The 14616-nt window shown below is 59.9% G+C and overlaps 2 protein-coding genes across 3 annotated transcripts; one reads left to right on the plus strand and one right to left on the minus strand.

Moving 5' to 3' along the window:
* The first annotated feature begins 1136 nt into the window (after positions 1-1136).
* On the plus strand, positions 1137-4193 carry PLA2G3 (phospholipase A2 group III). Of its 2 annotated transcripts, none has more exons than XM_071572051.1 (7): positions 1137-1907; positions 1980-2112; positions 2188-2322; positions 2433-2896; positions 3003-3132; positions 3242-3376; positions 3534-4193. In XM_071572051.1, the coding sequence occupies exons 1-7, from the start codon at positions 1478-1480 to the stop codon at positions 3736-3738; spliced, it is 1632 nt and encodes a 543-aa protein (XP_071428152.1). In that variant the 5' UTR covers positions 1137-1477; the 3' UTR covers positions 3739-4193. The 2 variants fall into 2 exon arrangements, with proteins under 2 accessions (XP_071428152.1, XP_071428153.1); XM_071572052.1 differs by having other exon boundaries at positions 2433-2638.
* A 60-nt stretch (positions 4194-4253) lies between these two features.
* INPP5J (inositol polyphosphate-5-phosphatase J) lies at positions 4254-12185 on the minus strand. Its single transcript, XM_071572261.1, has 12 exons — positions 11499-12185; positions 10553-10663; positions 8962-9070; positions 8318-8434; positions 8071-8246; positions 7388-7499; positions 6880-6989; positions 6598-6787; positions 6231-6368; positions 5779-5871; positions 5463-5567; positions 4254-5321 (listed from the first exon to the last, which is right to left on the minus strand). Exons 1-12 carry the CDS (start codon positions 12101-12103, stop codon positions 4731-4733), a joined length of 2457 nt encoding a protein of 818 aa, XP_071428362.1. The 5' UTR covers positions 12104-12185; the 3' UTR covers positions 4254-4730.
* Positions 12186-14616: the final 2431 nt, after the last annotated feature.

Here is a 14616-nt window from a genome sequence, read left to right on the forward strand (position 1 = left end):
TGGGAGGTTCCCAGACCCACCAGCCACACTGAGCTCTGCCCCACAGTCCAGATACCCTCCCAGGGTATTTCCAGTGGGGAGAAATCCCAGTTCCCAGGTGGATAATGTATGAGCATAGCCTGGGCCACCAGCCAGAAAGCAGCTCTGCAAGGGTAGACCTTGGGATCCTGCTGGGCACCAACTGAGCAGGAGTCAGGGATGTGTCCTTATGGCAGCAGCCCCAGCTGCACTAGGCAGAGCTGGGCAGGGAGCACCATCAGGTGGCTGTGCTGCTCCAGCCAGGATCACCCAGACATGCTGGGATGAGTCTAGAAAAGGCCAGGATTGTAGTGGAGTAACTGGAGCACCTGTCTTGTGGGTAGTGGCTGTGGGGGTGGGGTCTGCTCAGTCTGGAGTAGAGGAAGTTTGGGGGATTCTGTTAACACACAAGCAGGGAGGATGCAAAGAGATCACAGTTTTTCTCTTCCCACTGGTGCCCAGTGCTGGAATAAAATGCAATGGGCACAAACTGGGACATGGAAGGCTCCTCTGAACATCAGAAAACACCTTTGTATTGTGAAGGTCCAGCAATAGCAGGAGGTGCCCAGGAAAGCTGTGGTGGCTCCATCCTCGAGGATCCTCAGGCCTTGAACAGACATGGTCTTGGGCCATGGGCAGCTTCCATAGGAGCTGGACAGGACAGTGCTCTGTCTTGATGGCACACAATGACCATGGGCAGGAACACGGTTAGAGCCTGTGTGGGTGTACGCACATGACTGAGCAAGCAGAGCACACCCCCCCACACACACAAACACGTGTGCACAAGGTAAATGTGCAGGCACCTGTGCACACCTGCACACACACTTGTACCCAGAGTAATGCACGTGAGGGCACATGCATGGGTGCCCAGGGAAGAGAGCACGTGGGGTACGGGTGCGTGTAGCACGGGGTGCCTGGGATGAGAGAATGCCCTGGATGGGGGTGGCAGCCGGAATGAGGACTGCCTGGGATGGGGGAGGCGCCCCGCATGGGCGCTGCCCGAATGAAGCGGTGCCAGGGGTGCTGGCACGGGCCACCTCCCGCCGCTCTTCTCTGGGGCGGGGCCTGCGCGGCGCGGGCGAATCAGCGCTGTGTGCGCTGCCGGGCGCGGCGTTAAAGGGAGGTGCGGGATAAAACGGGGTTAAAGCGAGGTTAAAACGGGGTTAAAGCGAGGTGCAGGTTAAAGCGGGTTTAAAGCGAGGTTAAAACGGGGTTAAAGCGAGGTGCAGGTTAAAGCGGGTTTAAAGCGAGGTTAAAACGGGGTTAAAGCGAGGTGCAGGTTAAAGCGGGTTTAAAGCGAGGTTAAAACGGGGTTAAAGCGAGGTTAAAATGGATTTAAAGCGAGGTTAAAATGGATTTAAAGCGAGGTTAAAGCGGGTTTAAAGCGAGGTTAAAGCGGGTTTTCAGCGAGGTTAAAGGGGGGTGCGGGTTAAGGGGGGTTGCAGGGGCGGCGTGCAGGATGTGGACGCGCCTGGTGCTGGTCTCCGCGGCGCTGTGCGCGTGCGCGCGCGCCTGGCCCGGCGGGGCCGTGTGTGTGCGGGAGGCAGCGAGCGCGGGCGGCGCGCGGTACGTGGCGTTCCTGGACACCGGCACCGACACCGGGCCCGGGCTGGTCGAGAGCGCCTGGGCCGCCCCCGGCCGCCTCCGCGCCTGCTGGGCCCGCCGCGACCCGCGCCTCGCTCGCGCCTTCCGAGCCAGCTGCGCGGGCCGCCCTCCCGTTGCGCCCGGGGCCGCGCTGCGCCGGGCCCTGTCCGTGCTGTGGAGGCGCCGCGCCGCCTGCACCGACCCTGCAAAGCCGGGAGCGCAACGCCGCCGACGCCGGGGCTGGACGCTGCCGGGCACGCTGTGGTGCGGCGCCGGGGACTCGGCAGGGAACTGGAGCGAGCTGGGTACGGGGTCGCGGGGGGCGGCGGGGGCACCCGGGTTCCCTCCACGGGGCGCGCTCACCGGCGCCTCCGCAGGGCTGTTCCGCGGCCCTGACCGGTGCTGCCGAGAGCACGACCAGTGCTGGGCTCAGATCGCGGCGCTGCAGTTCAATTATGGCATCCGCAACTACCGCCTGCACACCGTGTCCCACTGCGACTGCGACGCCAGGTGCGCCCGGGGCCGGGGAAGCGGCACAGGGAGGGCTGGGGAGACCCGTCCCGCTCACCGGTCCCTCCCCGCAAGGTTCCGGCAGTGCCTGCTCGGCATCAACGACACCGTCTCCAACATCATCGGCGTCACCTTCTTCAACCTGCTAGAGGTGCCGTGCTTCGTGCTGGAAGAGAGCAAGGAGTGCGTCCAGTGGCACTGGTGGGGCGGGTGAGTGCCTGCGGATGCTCTGGCCCCCAGCGCACCCTGCCTGGCTTGCCCCCCCGGGCAGGGCTTGCCTGGGCTGGTGTGCAGGTTCTGACAGCACGTGGTGTCCCCAGGTGTGAGCGTAACGGTGTAGTGCCCTTGGCCAGGATGGTGCAGCAGAGTCAGTACTACCCCAGCCTGCCCATTGAGGAGAGAGGCAAACCCACGGCACAGGGAAGGAATTCCTCTGGAGCAGGCCGTAAGCGGCTCCGACAGAAACTGAGGCCAAAGCCCGGGCGCCGCCAGGCATGGAGACCTGAGACAGCCCAGAAGGGCCCAGGTATCCCTATGCTGCCCAGGGACAAGGCTGAGCCCACAACCAGGCAGCCAGCAGTGCAGTGGGGGCTGAAGCCTGGCCCCTCAGCAGCACTGACCATGTTGGGACAGGATCCAACTGGAGTAAAAAGTGCACTGGGAGGAGCAGAGCAAGGGGCTGGGGGCTCAGCCTGCCCTTGGAATAGCAGCATCAGACCCACCCCAACCTCGGCGTGGTGTGCACCCACCCCAGTGCCTGCTGTGGAAGGGCACAGGCAGCAGGGTGAGCTGGTGCCAGGCAGAGCATGCACCACAGCTGGGGTGTCTCAAGGCCTCATCCTGGTGGGGTCAGGTGCTGGGAGTGCCCTTCACCTCCTTGCTGTCCTCAGGCCCAGGCATGGTGTGCAGGTGCTACAAACACCTGGATAAGTGTGAGCACCAGATCGCACCCCACGAGGTGAGGTACCAGCTGCACAACGTGAACAACCAGACACTCCTCCACTGCAACTGCACCCGCAGGTGTGCGTCCAGGAGGAAAGGGCAGTGTGTGCAGACAGTCTGGGAGCAGAGGAGGGAGGATGTCTGCTCTGGCCAGCACCTGCTGACTGTTCTCTTCCCATGCCTGCAGGCTGGTGGGGTGCCTGCACAGGGTGAGGAACTGCACTAACGTGGAGGTGGCGGTCCTGGCTGACTACATCACCATGGACTGCTTTGTTCTGGAGGAGCATGCTGCTTGTAGCCCAGGCAGGGGGTCACAGCATAGGTAAGTGCAGAGGGTCAAGGGGCTGTGGCCTGCATGGGGCATGAAACCAGCAGTGCAAGCACTGGCCCCTGCTCTGCCATGCCACGAGCAGCCTGTGAGGCGAGCAGTGCCTGTCAGTGCTGCAGTTACACTGACACTCCCAGTGCTTCTCCATCAGCTGTACCACAGTGACCAGGGCTGAGCTTTTACCTGCACAGCAGCTTAAAAAGAGCCTGAGGCATTGGGGCCCTTTTCGTGTGAGCTCCAAGGCCAAGCATCCAGACTGGAAGACACAGGCCAGCAGAGGCAGCCTCTGTGAGCAGTGCCAGCACCTGGCCGTGGAGCAGAGGCCAGGTGCTCAGCCCCACATGATCCCTCGATGATGCCCAAGCAACACTGTCTTGGGAAGGAAGGGGAGGAAGATGTACTGTGCAATAGCTGCAGCCTGGAGCTGCTTGGTTTTCGGTCCTTGAGGCAAAGGATGGCACTGAGCATGACTACCAGCATGACTGCCGCTGCCAGCATGACATGGAGCTGGGGACCACATCCAGAGCAGGCAGAGGGACTAGAAAAACTCAAGGAGCTGTGGCTGCCATCCATGAGCATCAAAGCAAAGGGAAAGAAATAGAAGGGCTCAGGAAAGAGGAAACTCATCATCCTTTCCCTTTTGTGCTCTGGGGCCAGGGGGATGGCAGGGCCCACCCCCTCCTAGATTGGTGACCCTTCAACTGCAGGGCCAGAGCAGTGAGGTGTGATCCTGAACCCCTTCCCAGGCAGGGTAGGAGGGCTGGGGTCAGTCCCTGTATGCAGCAAAAGATAAATAAAGAGTGGTCAGAGCATGGTATACGGTGCCAAGGTTAAGCCTGCTACCCTGTGTTCATGCTGCAGCCCCCACCCTCAGGGCTGATCCTGCCCTCTGGCAGTGACCACAGTGCAGCAGGGGTGGGCAGGATCGTTTATTTTGTTGCTTGCACTACATCCAGGCTGAGGCACAGTGGTAGAGCAGGGAAGGAGCAAGCTTTGATCTCTGGGGTACCCTGGGGTGGTCCTCGCTCTGTGCCCATAGCCATTCCTGCCAGAGCCCAGCCCTGGTCTACCCTGCCAGCTCAGGTGCAAGGCCAGCACTTCTGTCACAGGACGAGTCCTGCACTTCAAAGTTCATGAGGGTCTCCCCACACTGCACTAGGCCGGCTTTGCCAGCCCTCCCCTGGGCAGCAGCTTGGGCTAGGGGGAGAAGAGGGGAGCACCCCTACCTGCCAGACACTCAACAGGGGTGAGGAGTCACTGCAATAAATAAGGGAGGGGGTGTCTCAGCAGGAAAGTGGCAGAGGAAAGCACACAGCGCGCTATGGAGAGGAGAGAGGGTGTCACTGCATCAGTGGCCCATGGCACAGCTATGGCTGTCCAGTTCCTGGGGGCTGCACCGCTCTTTCAGGGAGGTGTGACAGCCTGGGGGGCTGGTGGGGCTCATCCTTCGGCAGGGATAGTAGCCCGGGTCCACATTCTCCCGCCGCCGGCCCAGGGCCTGGTCAATCATCTCCAGGCGGAGCGCAGGCAGCAGGCCCAGGTTCCGAGGGTCAGCCCTGGCCAGGGGGCTGTCAGTGTTGACACAGCGGGGGCCACCCTGCTCCTGTACAGTCTGGTAGAAAGAGCTGCCCTCTGGGCTGTTAGCTGCCTGCCCCAGCTTCTTCTGGGGCACGTGGATGGTGGGGATATCCCTGGGAAGGCCGCGGCGGCTCTGGGGTGAGGGGCTGCGGCTCATCCCCCTGTCCCGGCTTGATGGCCGCAGGATGAGGCCCTGGAACTTAGCAAGGCTGGGGCTCCGGCTCCGGTGCCTTTTCATCTTGCCCGGGCTGGGGCTACGGGAGTTGGGGGCCAACAGGACAAGTGTACTGTCATCTTCTTCTGAGCTGCTGCCTGAGCTGTCCGTGGGGCTGCTGTCCTCCTCCGACCTGGGCAGGGAGATCTGCACCCCTGCATCAGCACTGCTGGCTGACCCTCACAGGGGGCTGTGGGGTACCACAGCAGCTGACCTCCCCCAGCCAGGGACCCATACACAAATCCCCTCCTGCCTTGCCCAGCCCCTCAGTCTCTTGGCTGTGCTCACCTGGAAGGGCTCAGTAACACCAGCGATGCTGCTGGAGGTGTTGCTGTAGTATCCAAGGATGTACTCGCCATTCCGCTTGGGCAGCACTTCCTCAGAGAACATCACCTGCAACCCGGAGACACCTGGTGGACACTAGGGCTGGGCACAGGGGTCCCACCTCCAGCCCCAGCCAAAAGCACAAATCATTGCTGCCAACACCAAAGCTCAGCACAAAGCAGTAAGGTGCCATCCTCCCCCATCCAGGGCATGAAGGGGCCATTGTCCTCTTATAGTGGGGCAGACATGCCAGCAGGCAGCAGTGCTGGCCCCAGCTTACCTGTGCACACAGCTGCTTCTCCAGGCAGCGCTCCCCATCATCACTTCTGGCCCAGACATAGGACACGTAGTCTTTAGGATGCCGAAAGCCCACCTGTGTTACATAGGACACAGGTGAGTGGGGAAACATCAGCCCCACTTGGCACCAACACCCATGCCTGGCCTTCACTCTCCTCTTGCTCAGCCCCCTCTGCTTACGCACAGAGCCCCAGAGTTGTTTTGTACCCCCTTAAGGTGTACCAGGGCCCTGTGGGGCCCACAGAGCAGGAGGAAGAGGGAACTGCTGGACCTGAGCCTCCTGAAGCAGGGCCACATCCTGCTGCCAGGGGAAGGGAGGGCACAGCTCCACACTGTGCACCCATGTTCACTGGTGGGGGTTAGCTCACAAGGGACCCCGCAGTGCTGTGCAGTGTTCCCCACTCCCTCCAGCCCCAACAGCCCCCAAGCCCCTACCCGGTAGAGTCCTATCCAGTCCCAGGAGCTCCGGTGGAAGCCAACAGCCATCTTGTACCTTACAACTGCTTGCTCAGGCCTGCTCCACTCGTCAGCCACATAAATCTCAACCGGAGGCTTGTCCACCTTGGAAGCAAACTGTCAGAGACAGGTATATGGTGAGCAAGGGCATGGCAAAGAGCTGCCCCTGATGCCCAGGGGCACACCTCTGGGGTTGGGCTGCCGTGCATACACCCACAGCAGCCGCCAGCCAGGGGCAAGGCAGCCAAGTTTGCCAAGTGGAAGTAAAGTAAGCCCCCCCCACAAGCTGGGCATCTGGCCCCTGCAGCTCCTGACTGCATTCCCAGCAGTCCTGGACAGCGCTCACCTGCACAGCAAAGATGGCAGCTACTGGCTTGTGGTCGCTGACAGTGTACTCCATGTGGCTGCAGTAGCAGAGCTGGCTCACTGACAGCACACCTTGGCTGGGCCGGTGCCCACCTGCCTCCAGCCCTGTGCTGGGAGATTTGATCTTCCACAGGATGCGGTCAGTCCAGGCAGGTTTTCGCTTCTTGGCACTGCAGGGCACAGAGGGGAATCTTTTGCTGGGCAGGGCCAGTGGGCTTCGACCCAAACTGCCTCCCCCTGGCAGTACAGCATGCTCTCCTACCTGCTGTCATACTTGTTGGTGCCCACATCAAACTTAAAGGTGGGTGGAAAGTTCAGGGGTCCCTCCTGAAAGCCTCTGAGAACAGGCCAGGTGCTTTTGGCAATGTTCAGCTGTGGGGAAGAGAAGAGGTAAAAGAGCACACCAGCCGCCATGACCAGACCCTTCCACAAGCCTCCCAAGATCTCTCCACTCTCACACACAGTCACATCCTTGCCTCATTCCTGCCACCTCCCACAGCTCTCTGTTTATCCATCCATGCCAGCAGCCAGCTCATAGATTCAATGTTTCAGGTCTTCCTCACACACTGGTAAGGGAAGCACATGCACAGCTCCATCCAGTCCAGCCTGAGACTCTGCTGTCCCTTCCCGACAAGGACAAGAGAGCCAGTGCCCTTCACGCCTTATGGGCTGCAAGGGGACATGTCCTATCCCACAGCTGCACAGGTAGTTTTGTGGAGAGTCAAACTGCTCAGGGCCCAGTGGAGGCTGGGAACATGGCTGTTCCTCACCTGGTCCTTTTCCCAGAGCTGGCTCAGGACATTGCTGTCAATGGCATACTTCACAAAGCAGATGTCCAGGCTCTCGATGCGGAAATTCAGGTCCCCAAACCAGAACACGAGGCTGTGGGTGGGAGGGAGGAAAACAGGCTGAAAGGGCTGAGGCTACCAGAGTCAGGGACAGCAATGAGAAAATGTTCCCAAGCCTGCGTGCAGCCTCAGCCCACAGCACAAGTGCTCTTGGGAGCACTGGCACAGGTCAGCACTCAGCTGGCAGCCTGGCCAGCTGCCAGGATTCTGCAAGGTAGGACCAGGCACCATTAACCAAACAGGACAGACTTCCCTGAGCTGAAACCAAAAATGGAAATTTCCACAGTGAGGCACACACCAGCATCAGATCACACAGCCTGTGCAGAGCTGGGCCCTCCAGCTCACCAGTTCCAAACTGCAACAGCACTAGTATGGCAGGAGCTGCACCAGGCCTGAATATGCCTTACAGAAGACCAAGGACCCTTCTAAACACCTACCCCACCACTGTGAGTTCCCACTGGGCCATGGGACAATTCTGCAGCTCTGCAGGCAAGACTTCCAAGCTGTGCTGGGATGCAGAGGATAGACCCCAGACCCCACACAGAGGGGGTCAAGGACTGGGGGTGGCACTAGAGCCGTGGGGAGCAAAGTGGTGGGGTACGCACTCATGGTCCAGGATGCCGCTGGCCACACGCCCCTCAAACTGCTGCATGTGCAGTATAGTGGCAAAGTCCTCCTTGCGCTGCTCCGCCTTCTCCAGGTGTGCTGGCAGGTGGCAGTTCAGGAAGCAGACCATGTGGCCGAAGATGGAGAGACGAACACTCACCCCACCCTTGTTGCCCTGCACCAAGAGGATCCCATGACTCCTTGGGAAGCCTGGCCCTTGCCACCTTCCCCCAGGGCCACACTCACCCAGTAGCCTCCCAGCCCCGTCCTAGTGCAGTCTGTCTGGATGTCCTGCAGGAAGGGCAGGTGGTAGTACTTGGCAAACACCAGCAGGATCACACCTTGCATCCGCACTGTGCTGACCTGGAATGGGAGTAGGATGGTAGAGGGCCCACAGGGGCCATGAGCCAGCATCTCCACCCTTTATGTACCCTCCCATCCTGCAGGTGACCAAGAGCACATTCAGTTGAGAGATGTGTCTGCATCTCCTGAACACTGACAGCCAAGCCTGAGCCTCAGAGGTGCTGGGCTTACATGTGCTCTGGGGTGAGTGCCTCGGGGAGCTGAACCTACCCTGAGGCCCACAGGCTTATGTCAGCAGCACAGGCCAGTTCCCACATTCACCTCTGCACCCTGGTTCGATGCAGTGGGCAACAAGAAGTGGCCCCAAAGCAACAGAGAGGAAGCCTAAGTGCAGGAAAAGTGCACAAACCAGACAGCTTGCTGGTGGGGTACAGCACCAGCCCCCACACACTGTTTGGAGGCTGACTCTCCAGCCAGCTCTCCACCTGCACATCCCTCTGCCCTGCAGTCCAACTCTCTCTCCCTGTGGCACACCTGCCTGGCAGGCAGAGGGAACACTAGCTGCCAGATTCTTCAGGACTCCTTACCAGGATGAAGTGAAAGGGACTCAACACATCCATGAAGAGCTCGCTCCACTGATCTGTGAAAAGGGCATCCTTCAGGCGCTTGTTTATCTTGGAGTTCACCTCCTGCAGCCTGGGAGGAAAGGGATAGGTCCCTCAGTCACACCAGGAAAATGTCTGTGTCCCAGCTAGTGAGAACTCCTTGAGAGAGTTGCCAAAGCACAGTACTGGGGAGCAGTACATTGTGGGAAGGGCAGATCAAGGGAAGACCCTGGGTTTCAAGCACAAACCAGGCACATCCTTGCTCCAGTGATGCTGGGCTATGTACTGGCAGGAGGCACAAATGGCCCTGAACACAGGAGGCCTTGGCCCTTTCTAAAGCAGAAGCAGTTCAGCTGCACAGGGCTGGGCAGCAGCCAAAAGCCCATCTCAGGGTACAAGAGGGGCTTACAGGGCCTTTCAGCTGAATCTACAGAGAAGTCAAGTCTCACCAGGACAGGGTGTCCAGATGCATTCAAGCCTCCCAGCTCGGAGCAGCAGCAACCAGAAAGTTAGTAGTGCTCCTCCCAGCTCAGCAATTAGTGAAGAGGGGAAAGAATGTCCGCAGAGAACCACAGAATCAGGAAGGGTCTTGCTTAAAAATATCAGGTACTTGGTGCACAAAGACACAGGTCAGAGGAAGGAGACAGGTAGAGATGCCAGGAGGTGGGGAGTAGCAGGATACCTTGCCCTGGACCAAACCTGGTCCCAACAGGTCCTGTGCTGTCAGCTCCACCCCACCATCCCACCCATCCATCTCGAGTCTATCTCCACAGCCTGCACTGTCCCATCCCACTGCCCCCCAAGACCGAGGGTACTGGGAGACTGGCCCCAACACAGTGTTGTAGCTCTGGGTGCTTCAGTCTTACACCATTATGCCCAGGGCTGGGAGCTCCAGGGCAGTCCCTGGGAGCCTCCTGGAGGCAGATTCAGCTCTCCCACATCACACCTGCAGGCAGAGGCTGCTTCCTGCTCCTTGTGCAAAGACAGCACAGCCCTGGCCTTAGCAGGAATCCACACACCACTACAGACCTCAAGGGACCAGTCTGTGCTCAGATGCTGGCAAGCTCACCTCACCACAGTACTGTGGTGCTGCCTTGCCAGGAGCATTGTGTATCAGGGACACAGAGCCAATCCAGCTGTGGGAGAACAGCAGATCTATGCCCTTGAGGCCTGCATACCACATACAAAAGTAGAGGAGGAAAACACTCCCAGAGGACTTGGGCAAATGAGTTAAATGCCTCAGCAGACCTAACTTCAGGGTTGCCATGGCTCACAGAAAAGAGCAAGGCTCACTTTGCCTAGTGCTGCCAGCCTCAGGTTCATCAAGGATTCAAGTCTAATCAGTACTCGAGGATTTTAGTTCCTCTCAGCACTCACATTTTTACAGGGAGCTGATTCTCCATCACCTTCTCCAATACACTACCACTTGCAATGCACATCCCTGCCTGTTCCCCATGCCCCAGGGAGGCTGGGGCTTCAGCTCTCTCATTCCCCATGCCCCAGGGCTGTGGGGATCCCCCTGAAAAGGGGTATGGCAGGGCAGAGGAGGGGGCCCTGCACCTCACCCTCTTACCCAATGGCGATCATATCCACATCATTTGTCTGGCCCGTGTTGAGGTGCAGCAAGGACGTCACATCATTCGGGGGCATGGCTGTGCCCACGTTCCAGGTGACCACCGTGATGCTTGGGAGGACAAAGGAAGAACAGGCTAACACAGGGGCTCAGAGGGGTTTCTGTCCCCCTGTTCAGACCCTAGCTCCATCAAGGAAGCTTTCTGCTGGCAACAGAAGTAGCCAAGGCTGAAGCTTAGTCAGGGCATATATGCCAGGTTCCTAAGTCCTGTTTGAGGGAGACAGGTCCTTGTTACCAAATTGCCCCATGATCTGCATCTGAAATTCCAAAAACCAGGACAAAGAGTCCTCATTTTCATCACCACTGGCTGACACAAGCAGGCTGGCACAGCGGGCAGCCTTCGAGACAGGTTGTCTCTGGAAAACTCTTCCCCTCCCTTCCCCAGGAATCACACATCTCTCAGGTTCCTGGCAAAGAGGACCCGGATCTCAGTCCTCAGCCCCTGCCAGCCCCAAAGGCCAGGCCAGTGCATGTAACAGCAGTGCTACAGCCCGCAGTAGTGTCCTTCACTAGCGCAAAGCCACGTCTCACAAAACACATAAATGCCCATTGTGCAACGGGCACCAGCAAAAGGCCCACAGGCTCTTTTGGCAGCAGCGAGGAGTGGCCTCAATCACAGGCGACGTTTCAACAGGGAGGGAGAGCAGTGCCCACGCAACCCCCAACGCTCGGGGACAGCGCAGGTAACCAGTGCCTCTGTCAGGATATTCCGCATGGCCAGCGGCACCAGGCATTCTCCCGGCCGGAGCCTGCCTGACTGCAGTCCCGCTCTCCAAACCCTCCAGCTGAACCCGCCACAGTGGGAGGAAAGGCGCAACTCCAGCGCACAGCGGGGCCCCCAGCACTGCGCCCCCCGTCCCCGCGATACTCCCGCGGACCCGCTCACCGGAACGCGCCGTTCTCCGGGGCCCGTCCCGGGCAGCCCGGCAGCGGATCGCAGACGTCGCCGGGGCCAGGACGGCCAGGGGGCCGCCCGAGGCGGGGCAGTTCGCCCGGCTCCGCTCGGGGAGCCAGGCCCGCCCACCCGCCGGCGAGGAACTCGCTGGAGACGGCCTTGGGCAGCGCAGGGGCGCGAGGCACGGCGGGGCCAGCCCAGGCCGCGATGTGGTCGCTGGACTCCGCCTTGGGCAGCATCTCCCGCCGCTCCGGCACGGGGAAGGCAGCCCGGCCGGGCGCTGTGGGGAACAGAGGGCCGCCCGGCCCGGGGGGCAGGAGCGCCGGCAGCAGGAACCCCTCGGACGGGGTCCGGCCCGGGGGCCGCTCCTCGGGCACGGCGCGCCGCGGGCAGCCGTGCCCGACGGCGTCGCAGGCGGCGTCCGGCCGGGAGCTCCTACGGCCGACCGGGACGCCGCCGCCAAGGAAAGGAGCCGCCGAAACCCCGGCGTCGGGCGGGGGCCGAGCAGCGCTCCCGGGGCCGCGCGGGAGGCCGGGCCAGAGCTCCGCGCCGGCGGCTGAGCCCCGGTCGGCGCTGCCGCGCCGGGCCGGGTCCATCAGCGGGCACAGACCGGAGTAGCCCCGACCCGGCCCCACGCACCTTGCGGCCCCGCCACGTGACGTCACCGCACCATGACGTCACACCCACCACCTGCGTGGCCCTTAAAGGCGCAGGAGCGGCCCCTCCCCGCGCACCTGCCGCGCCGCGCCCCCCGCGCACGTGACGGCTGTGTCGCGCCCCCTCCTCTGCCCCCTATGCCTGTCCTTAAATGCGCACACCCGTCCCTGCACACCTTTTTGTATGCACACCTGTCCTTGCACACGTGTGTGACAGCCGTGCCCTACACACGTCCTTGGGGCGTGCACAGCGGCTACTGCAAGTCCGCACCTGCCCTCGCACACCTGCCCTTGCATATGCACGTCTGCCCCTGCACGTGAATGCCTGCCTGCCTTAGTGCATTATTGTGTATGGCTGTGCTCACCACTGCGGCTGTTGCGTCAGCATGTGCCTGATGTCTGTGGTTTGCTTGTGGAGTCTTTGCAGGGCTGAGTGCACACGCATCCTTGGACAGCTGTGCGTGCGTGCAGCTGTTTGTGTGTGACTGTGTGTGCAGCTATGTTTGTGGCTGTGCATGTAGCTCTGAGTGCACCTGTCTTTGTGGCTGTGAGTGTGAGTGACTCTGTGTGCAACTGTGTGTGTGGCTGTGTACGGCTGTGTGTGTATGGCCTTGTGTGGCTGTGGGTGTGAAGCTGTGTGTGCAGCTGTCTGGCCGTATGTGTATCTTTGTGTGTGGGTGCTGCTGTGCCTGTGCACAGCAGTGCCTGCGCACTCCAGTACAGCATAGGCAGGTATGAACACCTATGCTTAGGGTGCACACTCACGTGTGCGCATGTGGGTGGATGCGCACACCTGGAAGGAATGGGGGACATGTCTTGTCCTCAGCTTTGTACTTGCCAGTGCCTGGGCAAAGCTGGAGCTTGAGGAGGAGGAATATCCTGATCAAGTAAGGAACGAGATAGAGGAGGATCTTGTTGGAGAGGACAAGAGCCCTGGGTCTTGGTGGGGTTGACTCACAGGTGTTAAGGTGGCTCCTGCCATCACGGGGGCACTGGTGATAACCTGTGATCAATGATTGCAACTGGGACAGGACCAAGGAGAGCTGATGTCTCTGCTGGCTTCTGGAGTGGTGTAAAAGGGGACCTGGAGACTCGAGACTGGTTTGCCTCACCGTCATCCTGGGAAGGTGATAGTCCTAGGAATCATCGCCAAGCACGTGAACAACTTTTTGAGGGGTCAGATCGGCTTCTCCAAGTGGAGGTCCTGTTTGGCCACCTGATCCGCTTCCGTGAGAGAGTGAGCAGTTGGCAGATGCAGACAGCAGGGGGCAGTGTCCACCTGCACTGCAGGGAGACCTTGGGAACTGCCTCCTGTCTGCTCCTCCTAAGGGATGCTGTTGGTGTATGGGCAGATAAGTAGAGGTTGAGGTGGGAGGGCTGGATCCAGGGGTAGTGGTGAACAGCAGTTTTATGGGAGGCTGGTCGCACACAGTGTCCCCAGGAGTCTGTGCTGGGCCCTGGCCTGTTTAACATCCTCATCCCCTGGGTGGCAGGCGAAGGCACCCTCAGCAAATGTGCAGGTGACAGCAAACTGAAAGGAGTGGCTGACAAAACAGGGGTCATGTGTCCATCCAGATGGACCTGGACAGGCTGGACAAATGAGCTGTCAGAAATCTCCTGAGGTTAAACCAGGGGACGTGCAGAGTCCTGCCCCTGGGGAGGAACAACCCCAGCACCAGGACATGCTAGGGGCCACCCAGCTGGAAAGCAGCTCTGCAGAAGGAGGCCTGGGAGGCATCACATTGGCCACAAGCTCAGTGTGTCCTCAGGACAAAGCAGGTGAATGATATCCTGGGCTACATCAAGGGTGTTGTCAGCAGGTTACAAAAGGTGGCTGTGAGGCCACTGCTGGAGTGCTGTGTCCAGTGCAGGGCTCCCAAGGGCAAGTCCAAGAGACATGGACTTGCTGGAGGCAGCTCAGTGAATGGCCTCAAGGAGGATGGGCTTGAGCACCTTTCACACAAGACGTTGTGAGAGGTGGGACTGTCCATCTTAGAGCAGAGGAAGCTCAGGCAAATCTCACACATGTATGTTGCAGCCCTGATTCAGGTGGGTCTGGAGGACCACATTACAGGTTTCGTTTTCACCTTAAAAGGACATGTTTCCAGCCTCAACCAATTGGAGTCAGACCACTGCACCTGGGGTGGGGTCACATGAGGTCATATGTACCTGTGTTTTTGAATAAACTTGGGATTTGCTTGAACATCACATTGGTGTGTGCAGTCTCACTAGGCCCTGGTCGGCAACACATGTATATAAATATCCAAGGGGAAGCACAGATGACAGAGCCTGGCTCTTTCCCAGTGGTATCCAGTGACAGGACCAGAGGCCATCGACACAAACGAACACAGGAGGGTCCCTCTGCATATCAGGAAACACTTTTTTCCTGGCTCAGGTTGCCCAGGGACCTGTGCAGCCTCCATCCTTGGAGATTCACAAAAGCGACCTAGACA

The sequence above is a fragment of the Pithys albifrons genome, chromosome 17, assembly GCF_047495875.1.
Source record: "Pithys albifrons albifrons isolate INPA30051 chromosome 17, PitAlb_v1, whole genome shotgun sequence".
NCBI classification, from domain to species: Eukaryota; Metazoa; Chordata; class Aves; order Passeriformes; family Thamnophilidae; genus Pithys; species Pithys albifrons.

What these genes read in the sequence shown, in the direction of transcription:
- PLA2G3 (XM_071572051.1), top strand. Translation starts at nt 1,478, where the DNA reads ATGTGGACGCGCCTGGTGCTGGTCTCCGCGGCGCTGTGCGCGTGCGCG. An exon ending in AGGGAACTGGAGCGAGCTGG is followed by an intron (nt 1,908 to 1,979) that starts GTACGGGGTCGC and finishes GCGCCTCCGCAG; the next exon opens with GGCTGTTCCGCGGCCCTGAC. An exon ending in CACTGCAACTGCACCCGCAG is followed by an intron (nt 3,133 to 3,241) that starts GTGTGCGTCCAG and finishes CCATGCCTGCAG; the next exon opens with GCTGGTGGGGTGCCTGCACA.
- INPP5J (XM_071572261.1), bottom strand. Translation starts at nt 12,103, where the DNA reads ATGGACCCGGCCCGGCGCGGCAGCGCCGACCGGGGCTCAGCCGCCGGC. An exon ending in GTGGATATGATCGCCATTGG is followed by an intron (nt 9,071 to 10,552) that starts GTAAGAGGGTGA and finishes CTTTCCTCCCAG; the next exon opens with GCTGCAGGAGGTGAACTCCA. An exon ending in GTCCCTTTCACTTCATCCTG is followed by an intron (nt 8,435 to 8,961) that starts GTAAGGAGTCCT and finishes CTCCCATTCCAG; the next exon opens with GTCAGCACAGTGCGGATGCA.